Genomic DNA, 23,592 nt, shown 5'->3' on the forward strand with positions numbered 1-23,592 from the left:
GTGTCTGCTGTATATATTTTTTTGTCTCACAGGTGATTCTAGGTTTCATGACAATAATATGGAGTGGAGCAAAGAAGGAAACTTGAGACCTGTGTTGAATGTCTCTTGGACAGAACAACCCCAAGCTTCTGCCATTTGGTTACTCTGGCCTTCTGCTGCTATGCAGCTTTTTGCTTTCTGAGCATATACAGTGGTACCTCGGGTTAAGTACTTAATTCGTTCTGGAGGTCCGTTCTTAACCTGAAACTGTTCTTAACCTGAAGACCACTTTAGCTAATGGAGCACGATTTCTGTTCTCACCCTGAAGCAAAGTTCTTAACCCAAGGTACTATTTCTGGGTTAGCGGAGTCTGTAACCTGAAGCGTCTGTAACCCGAGGTACCACTGTATGTCACCTGCCTCTCGTGCTAGAAGGAGGAGGCCTTTTCTTCCATGCACAGCACAGCAATGTTCTGTAGATGCTTTGGAATGTGCAGGAGGCACAGCTGCGCTTAACACTGGGCCGTGGAATTACAGCTCTGCCGTGCTCCTCTTATTCTTCCTGTAGCCTTCTGAAGCTGAAGTGGCTGTTGAGACACCATGAGAGGAGCTGGCACCCTTTGCATCAAGGCTCACCCGTTCTCAATTCTCTCGTTGATCTTATGGCATCCCTCACCCCTCACATTATACAAATGAGAACTTAGCTTGTTAGCAATAATTGACAGAGTTCTGGCTTATACTGTATCCTCACCTTCCAGTACTAATACTGTTCACTGTTGTTTTGAAGTTCACTTTTCTCGCTTTGCTCATTGCCAGTTGAAGAGATGGGGTTTTTGTATGCAGGTGCATGCGCTTCTAATGTAGAAAAGCAGCATTATTGTTGGATTTCATGAAATACTTAAGAAAGAGAAAAAACAACATTTTTTTCCATTTGGAATATGAGGGGCGGAATGTTTTTAATTGGCTCAGCTGGGCAGCTTCTCTTCATATTCCTTACAACTAGGTTTTTTTCTTGCTATGTCCACTGCTGAGGACATGAAAGGATATTTCTTATTTTAAATTAATTTTTATTGGTTTAAAACCAACACTTATACGCACAACAAAAGCTTGAAAAAGGAAAAGAAAGAGAGACAAAAGAAGCACGATACATCTCTTACAAACAATACACTTCTTAGAGTGAAGCTTTAGCCAAATCTTTCTGCTGCTTTCGCTGTAGGCAGCTCTCTCTCTCTCTCTGCTAATTATTTATTTAAAAGCATTTATAAACCACTTACAATTTTAAAGTCTCTAAGCAGTGATGTGAGTGGAGAGTCTTGAGCTACGTGGCTAAGAACAATTAAAATAAAATAAAATAATAATGATGATGATGATGATGTCCATTGCTTACATGGAGGATGGGAATTCTACCTACAGTATCTATATTCGTAATAGTTCCCTGTAAAGGGATTCCACAGCACCCCTTCCTAAGCTATGTAGTCCAGGCTATATATACCTGGCTTGGTTTGTTTTTTAAACCCTTAGAAATCTGTGCCCAGACAATCCAAATTCTCTGCCAAGAAAAGCTGAATTCTGTAACATGTATAAATTATGTGAAATAAGCAGGATTTCTTTTATTTTACATAATTTATTGTTCAGTGTTTACTGTTTTGCATAATACAGTGGTGCCTCGCAAGACGAAAAGAATCCGTTCCGCGATTCTCTTCGTCTAGTGGTTTTTTCGTCTTGCGAAGCAAGCCCATTGACGGCTTAGCGGATTAGCGCTATTAGCGGTTTAGCGGCTTTTAGCGGCTTTTAGCGGCTTATTGGCTTAGCGGCTAAGCGGCTTAGCGGCTTAGAAAAAGGGGGGGGGGAGGAAAAAAAACCCGCAGGAACTTGCAAGACATTTTCCATAGGAAATTCGTTTTGCGAAGCACCTCCAAAAGGGAAAACTCTTTAGTCTAGCGAGTTTTCCGTCTTGCGAGGCATTCGTCTTGCGGAGCACCACTGTATGTACTTGTTCTGCTTGCTTTGGGGAGGAGAAGAAGCTACTATAGACAGCATGAATTATGAACTTTATACCTCGGGTCCAACTAGACAAGACACAGGAGATCTGTGAATGGTCCTCCTCCTGGTTTTTCTCTTTTCTTCTTCAAAGTGGCAGAGAGGTCGCACAAACTAGATTAAGAGACCATGATTCTGGAAGAGGGAGTTATCCTTGTGCTCCTATTTGCCCCTTGCTGAAAACACATGGGCACATGTTTGTTTTCCTGAGGAAGGCAAAAAGCCCTGCTGACCTAATTTTGGGGCACTGCTGCTTTGGTGGAGCAGGATGGGGGTGGGGGGGGGGGGGAGAGAGGCAAGCCAGGCTGTGCTCTTCCACAAATCATCTGGTTTGGTCCCCAGTCTGCTTGAAGTCACAATCTAACCTTGTCCATGGTGCTGATTTGATGGTTTTTAACAACCTCATATTACCACACCATTGGAACCTTAGAATTGAGCCCTGTCCCATAGTGTAGCTTGATATTTAGCCTTCCATAAACCATTTTCTCACACAGCAAATAAACCACGAACTCCTAAGCTCCTTGAATCATATATTTAAACTTTTCCATTTGTTTAATTTATGGTATTGTTGGGTCTCATGGAGAGATGCCTTATACATTCGCCCCTCCCACTCCTTCCTTAACTTCTTTTCCTTCCTTCCTTCAATTTTTATAGTCAGTGAACTAGAAATATACTTTTAAAAATACAGTAAACTTCTTTTCCTTGTGCATTGGTTGGTAAAAAGGTAAAGGGTAAAGGGACCCCTGACCATTAGGTCCAGTCGTGACCAACTCTGGGGTTGCTGCGCTCATCTTGCTTTACTGGCCGAGGGAGCCGGCGTACAGCTAGCATGACTAAGCTGCTTCTGGCGAACCAGAGCAGCACACGGAAACGCCGTTTACCTTCCCGCCTATTTATCTACTTGCACTTGACGTGCTTTCGAACTGCTAGGTTGGCAGGAGCAGGGACCAAGCAACGGGAGCTCACCCCGTTGCGGGGATTCGAACTGCCGGCCTTCTGATCGGCAAGTCCTAGGCTCTGTGGTTTAACCCACAGTGCCACCCACGTCCCGCATTGGTTGGTAGAATGCCACAAACAACACTGTGTTGTGGAGTGTCCTTAACAAACATGGTGCATGAGTTTAAAAGGAAATGTTGAGCAGAATGGTTGGTGGGCCCTTCACTCAAAATGTTCTCACTGTGACTTACTGTCATTTATATAACCTACATGTAATAATCCTGATTTCTGCTGGATTGGCGCAGAAGAACCATGAGGCAAATGGATGCTTTTTGGCTGGCTGAAGAAGATTCATAGCTTTTACTAATGGAACCACATTTGATAGGAAGGGCAACTGTGCACTGGGCTGTGAACTGTTTCTACTCTAGAGAAGCAGCTGGTATTAGCTTCTTTCACTGATAGTACAGATGGCGCTAATTTGAAGAGCTTCTCTTGAGAGCAGTTCTGCAGTAATTTAAACTCCCAGTTTGCAAATCTTTATTCAGCTCTCTCTGTTTCTTGCATTTATTTCTGTTTGTACTGGAAGCAAAGCTGCTGAGCTAGAGTAAGGGTGGACACACCATTTGTTATATACCAGTGGATGTGCTTGACACTTCAGAGAAATGTAATAATACACAGATTCCGAACCAAAAGAGTCCAAATTTTTACTTAGAGCAAACTTTGCCCATTTTGCTTATATTATGCAGATGCATGCAAATAGTGTACTTTGTTCTTATTGCTGTGCTGGAATTTGTAAATTGGCAAAGATTGGTTGGGTCTTTGGCAAAGAAAATGGTTAGTGGAAGAGGGGTTGGGCTGGAATACAGGTCTATTGGTTCCATTTCCTGATTACTGGAACCCTGACCAAGAGGGCCTTTTGGATCCCTTATTTGAGAGATCAGCCAGGTGTTTCATCCTTTTCCTCTGCGGCTGTGAAGATCAGAAGCCTGCTTCTCTGTTTTTAACACACGTGAGCTGGAATTTTCAAGAAGCCAGAATCCTTGCTGTAGTTCATAATTGACACTACATGGCAAAAATAATGAGCCTAGTACAGTAAATAAACTTGTAGCTCTGCACTGAACATTATTTGCTTTTAAAGTTTGTTGTAATGCTGGCAGCTGCTCTTAGGTGGCCAAATAAAAAACATGTCTCCTTTGCAGAGATTTGAGTCAACTGAACGTAAATGCTTCCGTCAGTATTTCTAAGGGAAAGCAAATATCATGGTTTCTTGTGTGGGTGGGAGTTTTCTGGTGGCAGTCAGTCATATAGTAGCTCTGCTTGAGGTAGTGGCAGCACAGAAATCCGGCTGGAATTAACTGACAGCAATTATTAACATGTGAAATGGCATTGACTGTTAGGAAAACTTGGTGGGTGGGTTTGTCGATTTCAAAATTTTAAATACTAGCAAAGCTTGTTTTCCTCCCCCCTCCCTTTTTTGGTATAAATTAGTTTTGGTTTATGTGGAAGCTCAGATTCAAACCTAGAGCTAAGCTTGCACAATTGCAAACCCATTTTATTTATATTTATTTATTTACTTAATAAATGTATATCCCACTTTTTCCTCTGAGAAGCTCAAGGCAGCACAGATGGTTCTTTCCTTCCCATTTTATCCTCACAACAATATCTGTGATGTAGGCTAGGTTGAGAGAGAGAGAGTGACTTGCCCAAAGTCATTTAGTGAGATGACTTAAGTCATGTCTAAGTCTAGCTATGACACCACACTGGGTATTAGACAAAAGGATTGCTGCAGTGCACTCTATGTAGGGCTACCCTTGAGCAGGGTGGATAAAAATCAATCATTTTTAAATAAATAAATAAATAAATAAATAAAATCAGAGTTATTTAATTTAAATCAGATTTTTAAAATAAAATGCTTTTGGAGGAAAAATCTTTTTTCTAGTTTTCTAATTAAATTACATTATAGTCCAAAGGCTATTCATCAGGAAATAAGGATTTGTTTTAAGTTTTTCATGAGTGCTAAAACTCAGTTTAAGTTTGTTTGTTTTTAAATCGTTTAACCACATCAGTTAACAAACATGGATACATGTGCTGTAATGTTATTGTTTTAGTTAAATAAATTGTTTAAATTGTTATTATTTTTCTCCTTCCAATGAAGTACAGCAGAAAAGTTGTCCAACTATAAACAACAATTTCATAATTATCTGTCTATGTATTTCTAATAGTATAATCAAATCAGTATTTTTTGATATAACTGTAAAAACTACTCCAAAAATTTATTATTCCAAAAATGAAACGTTCATCTGGTTGTAAATATTAAGATTATACCAGCAAGAATGAGTCTTTCTGTAAAAAAATGATTTAAATCAAGTTTTACAGATGAGTGATTTAAAACGATTTGATTGAAATCGATTTGATTGAAATCAAATCCACCTTGCCCTTGAGGTTTGTTTGGAAGTTGCAGGTAGTGCAACATGGGACATGTTAAGCGGCTACTGAAAGAATTGCACTGATTGCCAATTAGCTATTGGGCTAAGTTCAAGGTGCTCTTTTTGGTGGATAAAGCCCTGTAGATACCTGAAATATCATCTCACCCCTTAAATGCCCAATCAACACTGCCATCTATCAGGAGGTCTGTTCCTCACAAAAAGGATAGGAATCAGGGCCTTTTGTGTTGTGGCACCTACCAGAGGTGGTTTTAGGGTAGTGTGACCAATACAGTCACACTGGGCACTATCCTGCAGGGGGCGCCAAAACAGTGCTATGGAACGGAGCACGAGAGGCGGGAGAACTGCTGAAATTTGAGAGTCCAAATTCCATTGCTGCACCGGCCCTTTGTCTTTGCTGTCCTTTTGGCACCTACTTAGACATTCCCTTTTCAAAACAAATCTTTTTTTCAAAAAAGCCCCCAAACCCCAAAAGATCTTGCCCAGTCTGCACCTGTACTGGAATTGTTTATAGAAGTTTTGATGGTTTTGACCTTTCATTGTTTGCCACCCTAGGGAAGGGCCATAGCATAAGTGATAGGGCATCTGCTTCAACCCCTGATTCAATCCCTGGTATTTTCAGGTAGGACTCAGAGAGGCTTCCTGATACCCTGGAGAGCTGTTGCCAATCAGAGAATTCTGAGCTAAATAGACCATTGGTGTGACTCAATATAATGAAACTTTCTGTGCTCTTCTGTTCCTATGCCCTAGGCTCCTTTGAGAGGAGGGGTGAGATATAAATTTAAATAATAATGATGAGGATACAGTGGATGCTCGGGTTGCGAACATGATCCAAGCGGGATGCATGTTCGCAACTCGCATCTGCACACGCACGGAGCTTCTGCGCATGTGCAAAGTGTGATTTAGCACTTCTGCGCATGCGTGATTGCTGTAACCCAGAAGTAACCCGTTCCGGTACTTCCAGGTTTTGGCAGTCCGCAACCCGAAAAGACGCAACCTGAAGCGGCTGTAACCCAAGGTATGACTGTACTTGTAAATATTGTTAGGTAAATGCGTCAAGATTCTGAAGGTTGCAACAAACGCAGCCACGTCCAAACCAAAGCCATATATTTTCCTTTGTGCCGTTAGAGCTCCGCAGAATGATTTGTCGTTCCTGCTTTAAATGCACTACCAGGTAGGGGAATAGGAGCAGTTAAAGAGTTTAAGGGAGGCAGTAAGCTGGAATAAATCATTGTGTGTCTGTGCCCTTCTCAAATGTAAGTGGACTAAAGCCTACTTTTTTTAAAAAAAATCTTATTTGAAAAACATAGTTTATAGCCCTTGGCTATATAGCTCAAGAAACAAAACAAATGCCTGCAAATCTGAGAAAGGGTCAAAGGCTCTGAAATTTTGGACAGGAAACAATTGCTGCTTTAGTCCCCTTCTGCTAGGACTGCCTGCTGGTGGGCGATAAAGCAGCCTCTGTGTGCTGAGATGATTTCCCCAGCACTGACTGCTGAGTAGCATTTCGCTCTCATGGCCTTTTTTGCTCCCAGAGTTTGGCCCAGAACTCGCAGAAAGGATTACTGAGTATGTGCCTAGCTCCCTGCTGAACCAAATATCCCATTAATTGTCTGAAGTGGCTGAGCCAGGCCCCGCAACAAAACAAAAAGCCTTGGCTCTGGGGATGCCAGTATTAGCAGCTTGAAATCTGTTTGTCTGAGTGCAAGCATGTTAGTGTTTGCACCACAGACTACTGAACTAGTCTGAAAACAAATGCAGGGATATATGGTAGCTAAAGGTCAGTGTAAGGGTCTGTAATTGTAAGTCCTCAAGCTTGCATTTTCTCTGCCTGGGAACAGGAGTGATGCAGTCTCTAAAACCGAGGTATGCTGCCAACAGCCTTCTTTCCCCTCACTTAACCTTGAGGCAAAGGCAATTCAGGTACAGCAAACAAGGGCTACCAAAGTGTTAATTACTGCCAATGTAGTAATCTGCAACCAGTGTGTTCAGACCTGGCACAGCTGAGACTTGGCTGCTTGTGCATGATGGAGAATGAGCAAAACTGAGTAATACTAAAGGGGCAGGGCAGAACCATGCCACAGAGTCTACATGTTACAGATCATGTGCGGGGAACCTTTGGCTCTCCAGATGTTTCTGAACTACAACTCCCATCAACCCCAGAAAGCATGCCCAGGGATGATGGGTGCTGGAGTTCAACAACACCTGGAGGGCCAAAGTTCCCCACACCTGCTATAGGTAGAGAGCTGGAGGGGAGTTGTACATATACAGTGGTACCTCGGGTTATAGACGCTTCAGGTTACAGACTCCGCTAACCTAGAAATAGTACCTCGGGTTAATAATGTTGCTTCAGGATGAGAACAGAAATCTTGTGGTGGTGGCATGGCGGCAGGCCCCATTAGCTAAAGTGGTACCTCAGGTTAAGAACAGTTTCAGGTTAAGAACAGACCTCCAGAATGAATTAAGTTCTTAACCCAAGGTACAGTACCACTGTACCTGCTTCTCAGCTTAGCATAGCTTTTTTTTTATCAACACCAGTAGGAGCAGAGAATTGTAGAACATGGAAACTTATGCAGATGAAACCATCCAAACCCAATGTAATCTTGCACATAATAGGCAGAAGAGGGGATTCTCAGTGAGCAATTGGAGGCTGATCCTTAGCTGCCTTGGTGTTGAAGATGAGAACCTGCCCCTAAACTGTTTCCTCGAGTCTCTCACACTGCAGTGATTTCATCAAAGTCACTTTTGATGAAATTCTGTGCATAGAAATTCTGTGCATAGAAATTCTGTGCATAGTAACTTCTGTGTCGTAAGTGATGGTGGTGGTTATTACTAATTTCCCCCTCAATTCAGTGAAACTTTTTAATCTAATGGGGTCATGATGATGATATTTTATAATAATTTATTTATACCCCGCCCATCTGACTGGGCTTCCCCAGCCACTCTGGGCGGCTCCCAACAGAACACTAAAAACAGAAAAAAGCTTCAAACATTAAAAACTTCCCTAAACAGGGCGCCTTCAGATGTCTTCTAAAAGTCAGATAGTGGTTGATTTCCTTGACATCTGGGGGGAGGGCGTTCCACAGGGTGGGCGCCACTACCGAGAAGGCCTTCTGCCTGGTTCCCTGTAACCTCACGTCTTGCAGTGAGGGAACTGCCAGAAGGCCCTTGGCACTGGACCTCAGTGTCCAGGCTGAACGATGGGGGTGGAGACACTCCTTCAGATATACTGGGCCGAGTATACTAGCATATATGTAAAAAGATTGCTTGACTTCATCATCAAAATATGCCAATTTTGCACATGTCAGTTCCCCTTCCAGTTTTCATTCTTACCAGGTGGATGAATTCTATCATATAAAATCCAGAACTGGCTGATAAGATTTATAGTCTATAACATCTGGAGGGCACCAGGTTTGTGAAAGCTGTCTAAGATCATGTCAGATTACTTAAAAGAACACAGCTGATGTATTAACTAAAGCTAAAAAGGAAAAAAAAAACTTCTGATGAATTTGCACTACAGTATTTTTATATATATATAGAATATGAACCACTCTTCTGTTTGGGAGTTGATGTTCTTTGATGCTTACTGGAGAGGTCGAAGCAAAGTAAAATGGTCTCTCCCCGAAAGCATGAAGCTGATCATCAGTGGGAGTCCTTTGGTTCTTCTTGGGATGGGCAACTGTAGCACCTCCTCTGTTCTATGTTCCCTGCGGCCACAACAGCATTCAGAAAGTTCCATGACAAAGGGAATTTAATTACCATTTCAGCACCAGTACAGCAATTTCCATTAGTGGAAACAGAGGCAATTTTCCAGCAAGAATACCCTGTGGTGCTGTTCCTCTGCCACTGGTGGTATTTAATCATGTAGACGGAACGCGAGGAAGCCGCAGTAAGATGCAAGCAGGAAATAATTTGTCTGCTTTCTTTCTAAGCTGTGGATGCTGAAGTCCACAGGCTACTTTAGGGTCACCTTCTTCTGGAATTTCACTTGGGTGCCTATATCCATTCAGACCTCACTGGTTTCATCTCGTTTGCCAGCATGTAATTGGTGCTGGGAAGGCAAGGAAATTGATGCAGTGTGACATGCTATTTTTCAAGGTTTTCGTCTTGTATCTCCCTGGTTCCATTTGAAAAGGGAAGACCTGCCTTGTATTCTCCCAAGTTTTTAGGGGGAGGATGTTGTATTATTTTTGCCTCCTTTTCTTCCTCTTCTAAACATGATTTGAAATGGATTTGAGGTTATACTGTGTTATTTTCATGGTGCCCCTGTATACCTTGATGCAGGGCTGTCTTTCCTCTGCTTATATAAAGTTCTTAACCATCTTATTGGACCCATTGGAACTGGTCCATGATGTCTTTTTTGTCATAGGTGGTTTGATGGCTGCTGTTTGGGCAATCAGCACATTGTGCAAAGAGCCTTAAAGATTGCAATGCCTTAGTTCCTTAACTGAATTTTAGTATTATGTTCAAGTGTTCCTACCCTATATTCCTTCCTGATTCTACCATGACCATTTTTGGCCACACTGTGTTATTTTTAGCTGGGCCCTCGTCTGTCCTTTTTACCTGAAGCTTCAGTGAACTTTATAGTTTAGGCTGCGAGTCTCCTTCATTTGTCCTTGCCCAACTTGCAAAACTATTAGGTGTGCTCTGGGAAAGCCCACCTCCCACTTCCCTGCCTATGTTGGAAGGAGAATAGGATCCCGTTGGAAGCAGGAAAGCCATTTCTCTGTTCCCTTGATGCTTTTATGGAACTCAAATTGGCAGCATCACTCTGAGTGGTTGCCTCCTCCATCCTTGCCCTCCTGCTTCCTCCAGCTCTAAACACTTCATTTGTTGTGAGAGGTTCTGGAAGAACAGAGTAGCGATAGCCCAGCTGCAGCTTCTAAGGCAGGGGATCTGTGAAGGGAAGCAGCCCAATCAATGGGTAACAAAAGCAGACTCACAGCTGAGCAATAAAAGCCATGGGCTGCTCTCGCTGCAGATGCCCCATAAACCTGGTGCATGAAGGCTCTTTTTGTTAGGAATCTGTACTATTCTCATTGCTGGCAGCCCTGGAGGAAGGGACAGGTCCCTTCTCCTTGCTCCAGGGAGAATATTGCCCAGCAATTTAATTGAGGCAGTATTTTACTATCAAAAAAGACATGCCAGAGAGAGAGGTAAGATTTGGCCTTTCCGAGAGGAGGCTGGTTCAAAGTGCAGATAAAATAAATAAAAATATGCAGGTGTTGTTTTATTTGTTGAACGGGATCCAGAAACTTACTCACATGGAACTTGTTTCTGTTTTGGAGAGGACTATATTTCTCAATCAATATATTGTTGTTAGGGAAAACTGATTATTTTTCCACCTTATGGGACCATTGCCCTTTGGCATGCTGTACCAAATGTGGTGTGGGATGCGGGTGGCACTGTGGGTTAAACCACAGAGCTTAGGACTTGCCGATCAGAAGGTCGGCGGTTCGAATCCCCGCGACGGAGTGAGCCCCCATTGCTCGGTTTCTGCTCCTGCCAACTTAGCAGTTCAAAGCATGTCAAAGTGCAAGTAGATAAATAGGTACCGCTCCTGCGGGAAGGTAAACGGTGTTTCCGTGCGCTTCTCTGGTTCGCCAGAAGCGGCTTAGTCATGCTGGCCTCATGACCCGGAAGCCAATAAAGCGAGATGAGCGCCGCAACCCCAGAGTTGGTCACAACTGGACCTAATGGTCAGGGGTCCCTTTACCTTTACCTTACCAAATGTGGTAGCATGCTCTATCCTTCCCCTGATCTGATGTTGTTATAAGGGGCTTTAGACAACCACATCTCGTGTGTTCTTTTAGTGCATGTGGGTGGGGGAATCATTTGAACCCTCTTTTGTGACCCTAATTACAATATGCAGATTATACCTATGCAATAGACCACTGAGAGGATACTCTTCTGTAAACAATGCACGGGAAGCACAAAAATGGGATGCAGATATCATTTGTGCATCTCTTCCTTGCTCCTTCCAGTGAAGTGTCCCAAGTTGCCCCTGCTCTCACTCCTTGCAGTGACTTTTCAGATTTGTTTTGTAACTTTAGGTGAGCTTGCTACCCAAAGAGGTTTTGCTTTGAATAGCCAGGTGGGTTCACACGGCCAGTCTCCATTTTCCTCAGGGATTCCTTCCTCTTTGCACATCCAGAGTAGGCATCATGCAGCTTTTAAGAAAGGAGTGAGCCTCTCATCCAGGTTTTTGTTTTGTTCATAAATGTCCCTCCAAGGGCATACCAGCCATCTAAAATATCAGGCATAGGCAAACACGGCCCTCCAGATGTTTTGGGACTACAACTCCCATGATCCCTAGCTAACAGAACCAGTGGTCAGGGATGATGGGAATTGTAGTCCCAAAACATCTGGAGGGCTGAGTTTGCCTGTGCCTGTATTATCTCATGGACTTACCGTAGATTTGATAGAAGATTATGGAAATAAAAAGAGCAGTACTGAAATGGTACGTTAAATGTTTCTATTGCAAGTTTGGAGTTTTGTATTTTTTATGTTTATTATAATAAACTCTCTAATTATACATTTTTTTAAAAAAAGATTTGAGTGAGAGCAGAAATTAAGTCATTTTCTTTCTCTCCCTCTCCATGTCTGCGCATTTGCACATATGCACATGTGCATTTGCACACACACACCAAGACGCCTTCTCATCCATTCAGAGTGAATTTAATGTTTCATCATTGCCTTTAAACCAAGGCTTGCAGGGATATGTATCGTAGGGGGCATGGATCAAATTCATAACTAACTTTCATCAGATATATACCAATGTAAGGAGAAACTGGAGTCTTTTAAACCTATAGTGCTATAATTTTCTAATGAAGTCTATAGCCAAGTAAGGTCCACTCTGTCATTGTTATCCTACATTAACCCAGAGTCAATTTGCCACATTATCTTTGCATCTGCTATTTTATTTTATATCATCTATCTATCTATCTATCTATCTATCTATCTATCTATCTCACAATTTCCAAAATCACATTCACATTAAAATAAAAAAAATCCCATTCGTATATTTCTTTAAAATAAAACAATCATTTATGACTTCCCTTCTTGCCCTTCCCTGGTTCCTTTAATTTTTGCCAAGCCTCCTTATTTGGGACCTCACTCACCCGCCATTACTGGGTTAACAAAATCCTGGCTGCTTTAGTAGCATACATAAATCGATTGCATCTATTCTTGTTGCATTGCGACCTATTATTATTGTGATTATTGCTATGCTTATTATTCCACTAACTATTCTAAAAAGTAACTCCCATTTGACATCCTCGAGAGACAGAGTTCAAGAGGGGCAGTAATGGAGAAATGACTTGTTTATGTTCACGTGGAAAGTGAAGGCAGAGAAAGGCATAAAATCTACCCTCTGATCTTTATTGCACTCACCTGTTCACTCTAACACTTTGTTGAGTCGAGGATGCAGGGCACCCTCCTCCTTATTTGAATTGCATTCTCTAAAGTGCCATATGGGTAGCTTATGTCTCTTTCCCCCCTCACCAAGAGGGCAAATATCTTAAAAAAAAAAAAAATCAAAAATCCAAGCAGGGGATCTGTAACCATCTCCAGCTGTCATCTCAGGAAGAAAGAGAAGAATTTACAGTCAACAGTAATCTACTGAGAACCTTTTCTGTACTGATTTCATTGAATTAAATGAGACACTTCGGCAAGCACTCCTCCTTCCCATGTTTGTCTATTGTGGTTTTTTTAAACAACAACAAAAACCTGAAATTGCCTCTGAGGACTTAACCAGACCTCCGTTTGCCCCACTGCTTCCCTGGGGAAACCGGTAATCTTTAGCGCTGAATTGCAACAAACAGCAATAGTTTTCCCCCCAAATTGCTGTTGGTTCCGATTTCAGCTTTAAAAAATAATGCAGGAGCTTCATTGTTTGTTTATCTGTAGTTTGGCTCTAAGCCAGGCACAGGCAAACTCGGCCCTCCGGATGTTTTGGGACTACAACTCCCATCCTCCCTAGCTAACAGGACCAGTGGTCAGGGATGATGGGAGTTGTAGTCCCAAAACATATGGAAGGCTGAGTTTGCCTATGCATGCCCTAAGGACTGAAGGGAAGAGGTCAGGTCCTCCCCACTACCCAAGCTTAATGGGGACAGAGCTCAAGGAGATGCCTTAACAGTGCAGCACATGTAGAAAGACCTGCCACAGGTGGAAACAGTCAGGAGGAAAGACATGGATTGAGAACATGGGCCGGATGCTGTACCTTAGTAGAAAATCCAGGGGCTGCAGTGAAGGGATTTCAGAAGCAAAAGCTGTCAGGGTGTTTGGGAGCCACCAGGAATTCCCACCCTTTCAGGCTCAGAAGAACCATTGCGTAGAGTGAGCACATCAAGAAGAAGGCTGGGGTCAGTGTGGGGATGGTGGTCCATCAGGGCAAATGAAGCAGTGCACCCATCTTTTCTAAGCCAGCCCCCACCTACCTGACTTTTTAGAACCAGTCCAGGAGGTGCCAGTACCTGCCAGCTTCCTCCTCCTCAGTTTCAGGTGTGTTTGCATTACTGCCTCAGAGCACAGCGAGGTTGTTGGGTTCTTTTTCGCAGTCCCCCCCCCCATCAGCTGTTGACATGGCACAGTCCCAGCCCGCACTCTGAATGAATAGCTCTAGCTCTGAGGGTAGGAGGCATGATCAAGTGGTTAGAGCAAAGTGCCTAATTATGAACTATATTCCATTTAGCGAATTGGATTCTGTGCTCAGTCCTGCCTATCAGAACAGCCACTAGAGTGGCTAAATGGCCTTAGTTATCCCTGCCTGCTTATTTGTGTCGTTAAAATTGCTTCTAGGATGCACCCTTCTGAAATCTAGCCCTGCGAAGCACAATATGCTGTTTCAGGCATTTCTGGCTGCGCTCATTACTCCTCGCCACCCACCACCAGCATGCTTGCCTTTCGCGTTGTTGATTTAGTACTGACTCTTCCCCCTGAAAGAGCAGCTGCATGGCTTCAGTGCAGGGCTTTGTTCCTGCGAGAGATAAATTAGAGGCATCTCTTAGGGAGACTGAATTACCCCAGCGAACCACAGCTTGGAAATAAGGGGATGAAACACCTTTGTCAGGTTCCCTCCTCTCTCCATAGCTGGATGAGGAACGCCATCCAGCCCCACACGTGATTCCAGATCCTAGCTGGGAAGTCCATCTGGAACAAGTGCTGAGAAAATCCCAGGCTCCTGGTTGCCTAGGCACCAAAAAATGTTCTGTTGGTGCCTAGACAATTTGCAAAGAAAATTCAGTTCTCTGCAGCATTGCTCCCTCAAAACTCTTGTTCAGGTTCTCGGGAAATCCAAACATTTCCCCCGCAAACTGCCCTAGAACTACTACGGTAAATCGCACAGCAGTTCAATCCCACCCCCACGCCTGGGCTCGGTGGTATTGCAAATGCCAGCAGACAGATGGATTACACTCTTGCCAGTTTTGGGCCTCGTGGAAACTCGGGAGTCAACCGTAGGATATGGGCCTCTCTCTTAGCTGGTAGAAGCAGGGCTGCATCCTTACAGAAAGCCAGGAATCCCACTGCTGGGGCTGAGGAGGCAGGCAAGGGATGCTTATTGCCATGGCGATGGTGTCATGACAAGTTATTTTGCTCCATTTCACGGCATGTGTGGGATTAGAACAGAGAGCGAGCGTTTGTGACTATGCATGTGTGTGCAGCATCTATTGTTTAATGTGCCTACACATAGTTGTATGCTCTCACTCACACACAATATCCTGTCCTATCCTTTCATCTTCCAGCATTTACATGTTCCCATACACTCTCCTATGTACATGCTTTGTCTAATACGCGTATGTGCTTCTTAACATACCATTGTAGCAACCAGTTAAATGCTCCCCCTGGGACTGTATTAGCTAGCTTAAATTGGCAAATTAGCTCTTTTGCATTACAAAGCATCTTGGGCTCCGTGATCTTGATGCCTTTAATATTTCTTTTGTTTATTGACTTCCCCTTTTTGCTGTGAAATTAATTTTTATTGCTCTGATTGTCTCATTTCCCCTTTAATCTTCTGAACGCCAGCTGTCTTCATTATTTTAAAGGAGCTGCCGTACTGGCCTTCAGGATACAACAAGCATTCTCCCTCTTGCTTGTTTCCCCCCTTCTGAAATGTGTGCCGTCTCCAACATCCCTTTATGTTTCAGGAGGCAAAACAGAGGGGGTGCTCAGAACCACCAGAAGTCAGGCCTTCTTCAAAGCAGCTGGCTGCTAGCAGACAGTGGTCTGCCAACCAGGCACTGAGGTCTTATGCACACTTTCTGTTGTTCCATAGGGAAAACCACTCTTTAGTGCTCATTCGGAGCAAACAGCTGTTTGGATTTTCTGCAGGTTGCTGTTTGTTCTGATTTAGAGCTAAGGAGAGGGTTTTTCCTGAGAAAGGAGCGAGGCAAGAGGGAAACTGCTTGGATTCATGCTTTCTAGGTAAGAGACAAGTGGAAATGTCCCTCCGTGAATATCCACACTGTCTGAAACTGGCGATAGCTTCTCCCTGAGCATAATGGAAATGACTGTGCTTTTCACCAAACACTGTGTGTGTGCAGCAGGGTGCCATGGGTCCAAACTGAGAAGGACAGGCACCACGCTGCTTTCATACAGAGCAGTGAACTATGAACAACAGCGAGCAGTGTAGTGGCTGGAGTTTCAGACTAGGACCTGGAGGACCAGGGTTCAAATCCCTAGTCGCTCTGGGTGACTTTGGGCCAATAACTGTCTCTCAGCCTCACCTACTTCACAGGGATTGCTTGAGAGGGAGAACCATGTACACCACCTTGAGTTCCTTGCAGAAAATAAAGAAATCCATTAACAAATTAGAAATCTGAGGTATGTGAGGGAGGTGGATGGAGATCAGCAGGGCTGTGGGACGTACAGGTAGGGCAACCAGGGGCCTATTTTATGTTAACCCAGCAGCATCCATCGCTGCCCCAACCTGGACAAACTCTACATGTTAAAAGCAGAGGGGAAATGCGCTGTGCACCTCTGTCTCTTGCATGGCACGGTTGCCTCCGACTTCTACTTCTCCTCAGCTTCTCCAGGATGTAGGCCATGTAGGACCAGGCCAGGTAGTCCACATGGGTTGAAGAGCATCTCTGGTTCCTTCTCTTTCCTGTATCATACCTGATCTCTGAGCAGAAGGGAGAGTGAAATGGGCTTGGGAGTGTTCCAGGAGTTGGGAAGGAGAGTAAATGACAGACCTTTTGTCTGAGAAAGTGTTTTTAAGTGTATCGGTTGGAGTAGGGGGCGAACGTGCTTTGGTGCTGTCACAGCAAAAGGGTTCCTTAAGCCCAGAAGCTCTGGGCTAACTTTGAGCCTGTAAGAAAGGAGGGGGGAAAGGTGAAATTGTGGTCAAGTGCCATCCTGCAGGGTTCTGCTCCTGGATGTCCTTTTCCCGTCTTCAACTAAATGCTTCCCTTTTAAAAAGAAAAAAGTGCATCTTCATCCTGGGCTTTCCCTGCCCTTCCTTTCTAATCTTTCCCCCCTGCTGTGTCCCATTTGTCTCCCTACAGACGGCACTCCCTTGAGTGAGCTCTCCTGGTCTTCCTCTCTGGTGGTTGTGGCTGTTTCCTTCTCTGGGCTGTTCACATTCATCTTCCTCATGTTGGCCTGTCTGTGCTGCAAGAAGGGGGGCATTGGCTTCAAGGTAAGCACTGTGGGAAGCCCACGTCCTCCCTAGGGCTAGCTGTGTAGCAGCACCGGACTTTGCGGTAGAGAGGGAGGTCGTTCTCTGTCTCCTCCCGGGGTCTGTGATTGCAAGGAGAGGTGGCGGGCTAGAACAAACCTCGCTCTGGGTAGCCCTTCTTAGAACACCCGTGGCAAGGAGGCAAGATTCGTGTGGGAGAGAAGCAGATTTTGGGGGCGCACCCTTGTTCACAAACCCTTGCTGCTCAGAGAAAGCAGGGGCAGAGAGAGAAGTGTGTTTGTGTGTGAAAGAGAGAGGGCAACAGCCAAGCAGCAGGCAAAGGATCTTAGCTGTGACAGGAATTCAGCATGGGCTGAAGATGAAATGGGGTGGGCAAGGTTAGTGAGCAACAACATCTCCAACAAAGCCTGGTGTCAGGGGCTTGCTGAGAATCATAGAGTTGGAAGGGACCACAAGGGTCATCTAGTCCAACCCCCTGCAATGCAGGAATCTTTCGCCCAATGTGGGGCTCGAACCCGTGACCCTGAGGTTGAGAACCTCACGCTCTACCAACTGAGCTTGCAAGCCTTAGAACAGAGCAAGGGATGCTTGTCTGGCATTCTGTTGGAAGTGGGGGTGTTGGGGTTGAAGGAGACCCTGTTGAGTCCTAACCAACCCAGAAGAAGAGGCGGATGGGCAGGTGGAAACATAGGAAGTTGCCTTACTCCATTTGGACTGTTGTCTGCTTAGGCCTGAGTGCCAGCAGCTCACCAGGGTCTCAGGAGGGCCATTGCCACCACCTGCTTCCTGAGCCTTTTAAATGGAGAGGCCAGAGAGTGATCCAGGGACCTTCCACATGAAATGCAAGTGCTCTTCCAGTGAAATAACAGCTTCTGCTGTTGGGCCCAGAGGCAGTGGGCTTCAGTGTGATGGCTGCTGTTTCCCTGAGGCACTGTGTCAGAATTTAGACCAGGTTTGTATACCGATGCCCTTATTCGTATGCGTGACAAAGGTACACTCCTGCAAGTGGGGCGATTAAGTAAACCAGAGCTGTCTTTAAAGCCTCCAGGAAGGGCAGTGGGGATTGTTGGTGGGGCTGAGCTCAGGAGGGAGGAGGGCATTCTCTCTGGAAGCCTCCTTTGCTCAGTCTGGTGCCGTGCTGTGAGGAGCAGGTAAGAAGAGCCTACAAAATACGAAAAGGCACACAAAGAGAGTAGCAAAAGTCCATAGATGCCCTTGAAACAACATCAAAGCGTGTTTCAGGTCCGATGGCTCTTCATCAGCAGCAACCAAACAAGTTTTAATGAGGAGATAAGTGTTTGTGCAAACTATCTGCCTTAACACGCTCTTCCGTGCACACCTTTTGCAGGTAAGGGCGCAAACTCCCAAGGCGCTTTCATCTCCCTGACAGCATAAGCTCTGTCGACTTCTAACGGGGAGCTCAATGGTGCAGTAGGCATTTCAGGGTACTGAGATGGCCTAAGACAGGGGTCCCCAAACTAAGGTCCATGGGCTGGATAAGGCCCGAGGGACTCGTTTATCTGGCCTGTAGCGAGCCCCACCACCTGCTCTTACCGGCGCTGTGCTGTGCAGCTGCTGACTTCCGGGTCGGAGGAGCACCGGAAATAGCTTGTGCGCATGCGCAAGCGTTATTTCCGGTGCACACCTGGGTTGGAGGAGGCCCGTGCACATGCGCACAAGCTATTTCCGGTGCTCCTCCAACCTGGAAGTGTGCCAGAAATAGCATGTGCGCATGCATATGGGCATGTGCTCCCCCACCCTCTCGCCCACCACGCAATCGGCACTAGAGACACCGGCCCAAGGCGCGGTAAGTTTGCTGACCCCTGTCCTAAGAGGAAGGATCTCTTTCTTTTGCCTCTTGTCTTGAAGGAAATACATGAGTCTTAGTTTGTGAGCCACACATGACATCCCCTTCTTGCCAGAGTAGTGTCAGGGTGTCCCTTCTTAAATTCCCAGGCTGGCTGGCATCCTCGTCCAGTCTTGGCGGTGGCCTGCCCTGGAATGCCCCACGAGGGAGTGGGCAGCGCCAGCCTGACCTCACAGGCACAGAATGTGCTGGAGAAATGTGTTGCTGAGATTCTTGCGGGGGCTCTTGGCAGCCAGGCCGCGGTGCAGCCGTGGGGTGCTGGAATGGAAGCTATGGACAGTTCCGTGGGCTGGCGGCTGTGCAGCACCGGCCAGGTTTTGCCGTGGGAACAATGAGGCGCTTCAGAGGCCCCTACGCTGCCTATATAGGGGGCGCAGGGAGGGTTTGCAAAGCAGCCTCCATGCTTTCCCCGTGGAAATGCTGCGGCAGCGCAAGGGCGTCATGGCACAAGGGTGATGCTCACCCTTTCTTACCTGGTTGCCGGGGCAGCCTTCGGTGGGATAAAGTCCATCCAGGTAACTGGAAGTGCCTACTTGGCTTTTGCACGGAGTGAATGGGGAGGTGGGAGATGCTGCGGCCTCAAATTGCAGGCGGGGTGTGTGTGCATGTGTGGATGGGGAGGCGGGCGCATCAAACTTTGCGTGCTATTGCCGGGGTTGGTGGTGTTGAAGGGCACTTCAGGGAGGGTTCATTTATTAACACTCTTTCTCTGGGCACTCTTGCCTAGAGCTGGAGAAGCGAATCCCGGGAGAAGAGGCTGAGGATGGTTTTGAGGTGTCTGCCCTGCACGGGGGCCAGCACAGTGCCAAAAACAGCCTGTAATGTAGAACTGGGGAACCCTGGGCAGCCCTCCCCCTGCCCCCTGACCAAGGTGAGGCTGCTTCTCCCTCAACTGTATTTATGACTGTGTCTCTCTCACTGGGGGCAGGGTGGAAGGAGCAGAGCAGCCGCCACTGGCCACACAAGCCGAAACAAAAGCAGGGGTACCAGCGTGGAACAATAAGCATCCGGCCAAGGGCGGGGTGGGCACAATGGGCTGCATCGCTCTGCATTCAGGTCCCCTGGGGCTTCCTAGCTTTCCCATGCAGAAATAGGACTGGGGGCAGAGGCCTGGAAGCTGTTGCGCTGGCCATTAACCTGCCCCCTAGCCCAGCCTTGTGCCCTCCAGATGCTGTTGGTTCCCAACTCCCAGCAGCCCCAGCCAGCATGGCCAAGGGTCAGGAATGCTGGGAGTTGTAGTCCAGCAAAAAGCCAACAAATGGACACCAGGTGGGGAAAGCCAGCCTTAAACCTTTGTCGCTTTGCCTATGGGACTGAGCTCCATCTCTTGAGTCTGCAGAGAATCCTGGGCAGTTGATGCTTTGCCAGTTTTTGCTGCTTCTGTCCTGTTCATCTAAGCTTTTCTCGCCAGCTGAACCGTTCATGGAGCGCCTGTGTTTCCAAAGGGAATTGAAAATTGGCTGCCATTAAATTTCCTAGGAGCTGTTGCCCTGGATCCGTGAAACCAAGCTTGAGCTAGCAACCCCCACCATCTCAATTTGTGTTTGTGTGTGTGTGTAAAGAAAGAGTGCGAGTAAGTGCACTGCTATCTCTGTCACCCCACCCCCTAAGTTTCAGTGTTTGGATCTGGACGGGAGCGTACGAGCGGCTGCGCCCTTCACACGGCTGTGGCATGGTTCATGCGTGTGCTCAACAGTGTATGTGGCTGCTTGAAGTTGAATTGCACCTGCACAGTCCCAGATGGCAAGGCTGTTTGCATGAAGCGGCTTCCCCATGCAGCTACCCCATCTACAACCACCACCACTTTACAAGAACAGGGCATGGCTGAAGCAGCCCTGTCTGAGCAGAGGGAGGTCTGCTTCACACAAGTGGCTGGCTGTCTTGCTTGCTTGCTTGCTATTTCATAGAGCTGAATTGTGCAACTCCCATTTCAAGCTGTTATACCATAGGGATGAGCCAGGCCCGAGTGTGCGAGAGGGCTCTATAGGTCTGTGTTACTGGCCAGTGTTTACTCTCCTCTTGCATATGGACACTACAGAGACTCCTAACAGTAACTCCCTCCCCCAGGGAACTCCAGGAATTGTTGTGGGGTGGGGGTGGGGGTAGCGGAGGAGACGGGGAAAAGAATCAGGCAATCTCTAACAGAGAATTCAAAGCTAACTCTTCAAAGGGCATTTCCCCCATTATCTTGGGTTGGCAATTAAAATGGTTAAAGCCAATATTGGTTTTAGTGCAAATTGGGCATATGTATGAGAAGGCTGTGCTTAGTGCTTTTGTTTTTCCATTGTGTGTAGCTCAAGGATGTTTATACATGTATTCCTCCCCTGGCTGTTTATGGGATGGGGGAATGTGTGTGCCTGTTCCTCCCCACCTGTGTGCTTGCTCCCTTGTAAGCGTACAGAAGAACGCAAGGGAGTTGCCACCCACCACCTGGGTGTATTTTGGAACTAGGAAGCTGCCTTCTACCAGGTTGGGATAAAGAACAATGGCAGTAAAGATCCTTAGAATTCAAGACATGAACAATGGCAAGACCCAGAATATGAAAATTGTATTTCATTATTCTTATGAGTAAGGTAAACTACATCAGCAAAGGTACAGAAACACAAAACCAAATGATACAAATCAGAGGAAAGCATGCCAGTAGAGAAAAATCCATTTTGCCTCCTCAATCTTTTTCAATTCTGCTTTCTCAATAGTCAGAATTGACTTTTTATCTACCTGTCTGCTGTCTTCTGAATTATATTATTTAGTTTTGTGTTTCTGTATCTTCCTTGGTGCGGTTTATGTTTTATAGATCACCATTATAATACAGTGGGGGTTTTTTTATAGTCTGGGCCTTGTAATTGTGTATGCTTTGCTTCACATAATGTTGGACTATTGGTCCATCTGGCTTATCTCATGCCAGTTGGCTGCATCTTTCCAAAATTCCAGGCAGGCAGCCTTTCCCCTCCTTACCTAGAAATGCCAGAGATTGAACCTGCCACCTTTGGCATGCAGAGCAGGTGCTCTGCTACAGAGCCTCAGCTTGCCCCTTATTTATGGGTTCAGTACATGTATCTGTGCCTCCTCATCTGTGTTTGAGATGGCACCGATGATGACAGTGATGAAGAGTAATGATTGCTTCACATGCATTATTGCAATAATCCTTACGTGACTGGCATCACGAGTATGATGATGGGGAATGCATGCTTCCACCCTTCCCTTTTCTACATGTGTATAAAAATGTTTTCTTGCCCTGTGCTGGGCTCCTTTTTCTCTCTCCCTATCTGTCTTGCCCACCCCTATCCCCCACCCCAGGAATTTGATAATGCCGAGGGAGAAGAGTATGCTAGTGAATTCTCAGCCCAGGGCTCACCCGCTACCCAGAATGGCCCAGAGGTTTACATTCTGCCTCTCACCGAAGTCTCCTTGCCCATGTCCAGGCAACCTGGGCGCTCAGGTAAGTTGCTGAACCCTCTGCATTTCGTTGCACCCTTTCAGTTTTAGCAACGAGGCACACTTGCAACACGCAAAATAAAAGCATGACCTTGGATTTTCACATGGCTAATCAAACCTGGAATCTCCGTTCTTGCAATAATGAGTATGGAACAGAAGTTCTGTTCTTGCAATAAGGAGTATGGATTAGAATCCCCCCCCCCCATGAAAGTGGGCAGAAAACTCCTTCCTTTAACCTTCGTGATTTTGCACTGTTCACTATGGTTGAAAAGGTGTAATGGGTTGCCTATGTGCACCCTCAAAGCAACTATGTACTAACACATTTATTATGGCACTAAGACATTTGTTATGACATACACTTCCCTTGATTAGAGTGCCATGATAAATGTGTTAGTCTTTCAAGTCTCTCTTTTGTTTTTGTTGCAAGATGCTACTAATACAGCAACCACCCTCTGGAAGTTTTCGTCATTCCCATTCAGTGATCTTACATATGAGTTGTTTCCTAGAGGAAGCTGTCACAGGTGTGCAGAGAAAAGCGAAGCAGGAGCAGTAGTGGTCACTACTATTGTTACCTGGTGCTTTTTGTAGAGTGATATAAATGAGAAGTCGAGGCCCAGCCTGCCCCTAGAAGATTACAATCTCAAGAGAAGAGGCAGATGCGATCAGAAGAATGTGGACAGTGGAATTACACATCCTTATTTTATTTTATTCTAAAAACCTCTAACCTCAGGCTTAAGCATGTGATCTGCTGAAGAGTCGGAAGAAATGCAAAATAGCTTAGATGTTGTCTTTTGTAGGCATAGGAAGATGCAAAATCTAGAGCTGTGCAGAGCATACAACCAGAACGCCAGATGTTCCGTGTAACACAGAAGCTCTCATCCTTTTGCCAAAATATGTCAGTCCAAGAAAAATACACCTTAAGCTGTTGTATATTCCGTCTCCTCCCACTGGGACCTAAGGCAGCAACAATTGCCCCTAATGAGCAGGCGATCTTAAAGCGGCCAAAACAAGGCAGTATGCTTTCGATGGTATGGATCCAAAGGTCACCACAGGGGGGTGCAACCTCTGGGGCTCCCCAAGTGTCCATCTCCCCCTACCTCCCAGCAACATCAAAGCTCCAAGTGATCCCCTCCGTCTGCAGCTCTTTTAGCTCAGCTGTCTGCCATATATTGCAAGGCTCCCTCCCCACCTTCTCCTCCACACAATGGATGGTCTCATTCCTGCTGCCCACAGCCCACTTGCAGCTGCTTG

The 23,592-nt window shown here is 45.7% G+C and overlaps 1 protein-coding gene across 6 annotated transcripts in view; it reads left to right on the forward strand.

Annotated features, from left to right (window-relative positions):
• AATK (apoptosis associated tyrosine kinase) overlaps positions 1 to 23,592 on the forward strand; it is an 87,971-nt gene that overhangs the window by 39,811 nt on the left and 24,568 nt on the right. For 3 of the 6 annotated variants that reach the window (XM_081849511.1, XM_081849512.1, XM_081849514.1), the window contains exons 2-4: positions 16,906 to 17,039; positions 19,634 to 19,777; positions 22,204 to 22,345. In XM_081849511.1, the coding sequence (XP_081705637.1) occupies positions 16,906 to 17,039; positions 19,634 to 19,777; positions 22,204 to 22,345 (420 nt within the window). Of the gene's footprint in view, positions 1 to 16,905; positions 17,040 to 19,257; positions 19,422 to 19,633; positions 19,778 to 22,203; positions 22,346 to 23,592 lie in introns of those variants that run through there. The other 3 variants (XM_081849513.1, XM_081849515.1, XM_081849516.1) reach the window with 3 other exon arrangements.

This window comes from Podarcis erhardii (genome assembly GCF_964252035.2).
Source record: "Podarcis erhardii genome assembly, chromosome: 2".
Taxonomy (NCBI): Eukaryota; Metazoa; Chordata; class Lepidosauria; order Squamata; family Lacertidae; genus Podarcis; species Podarcis erhardii.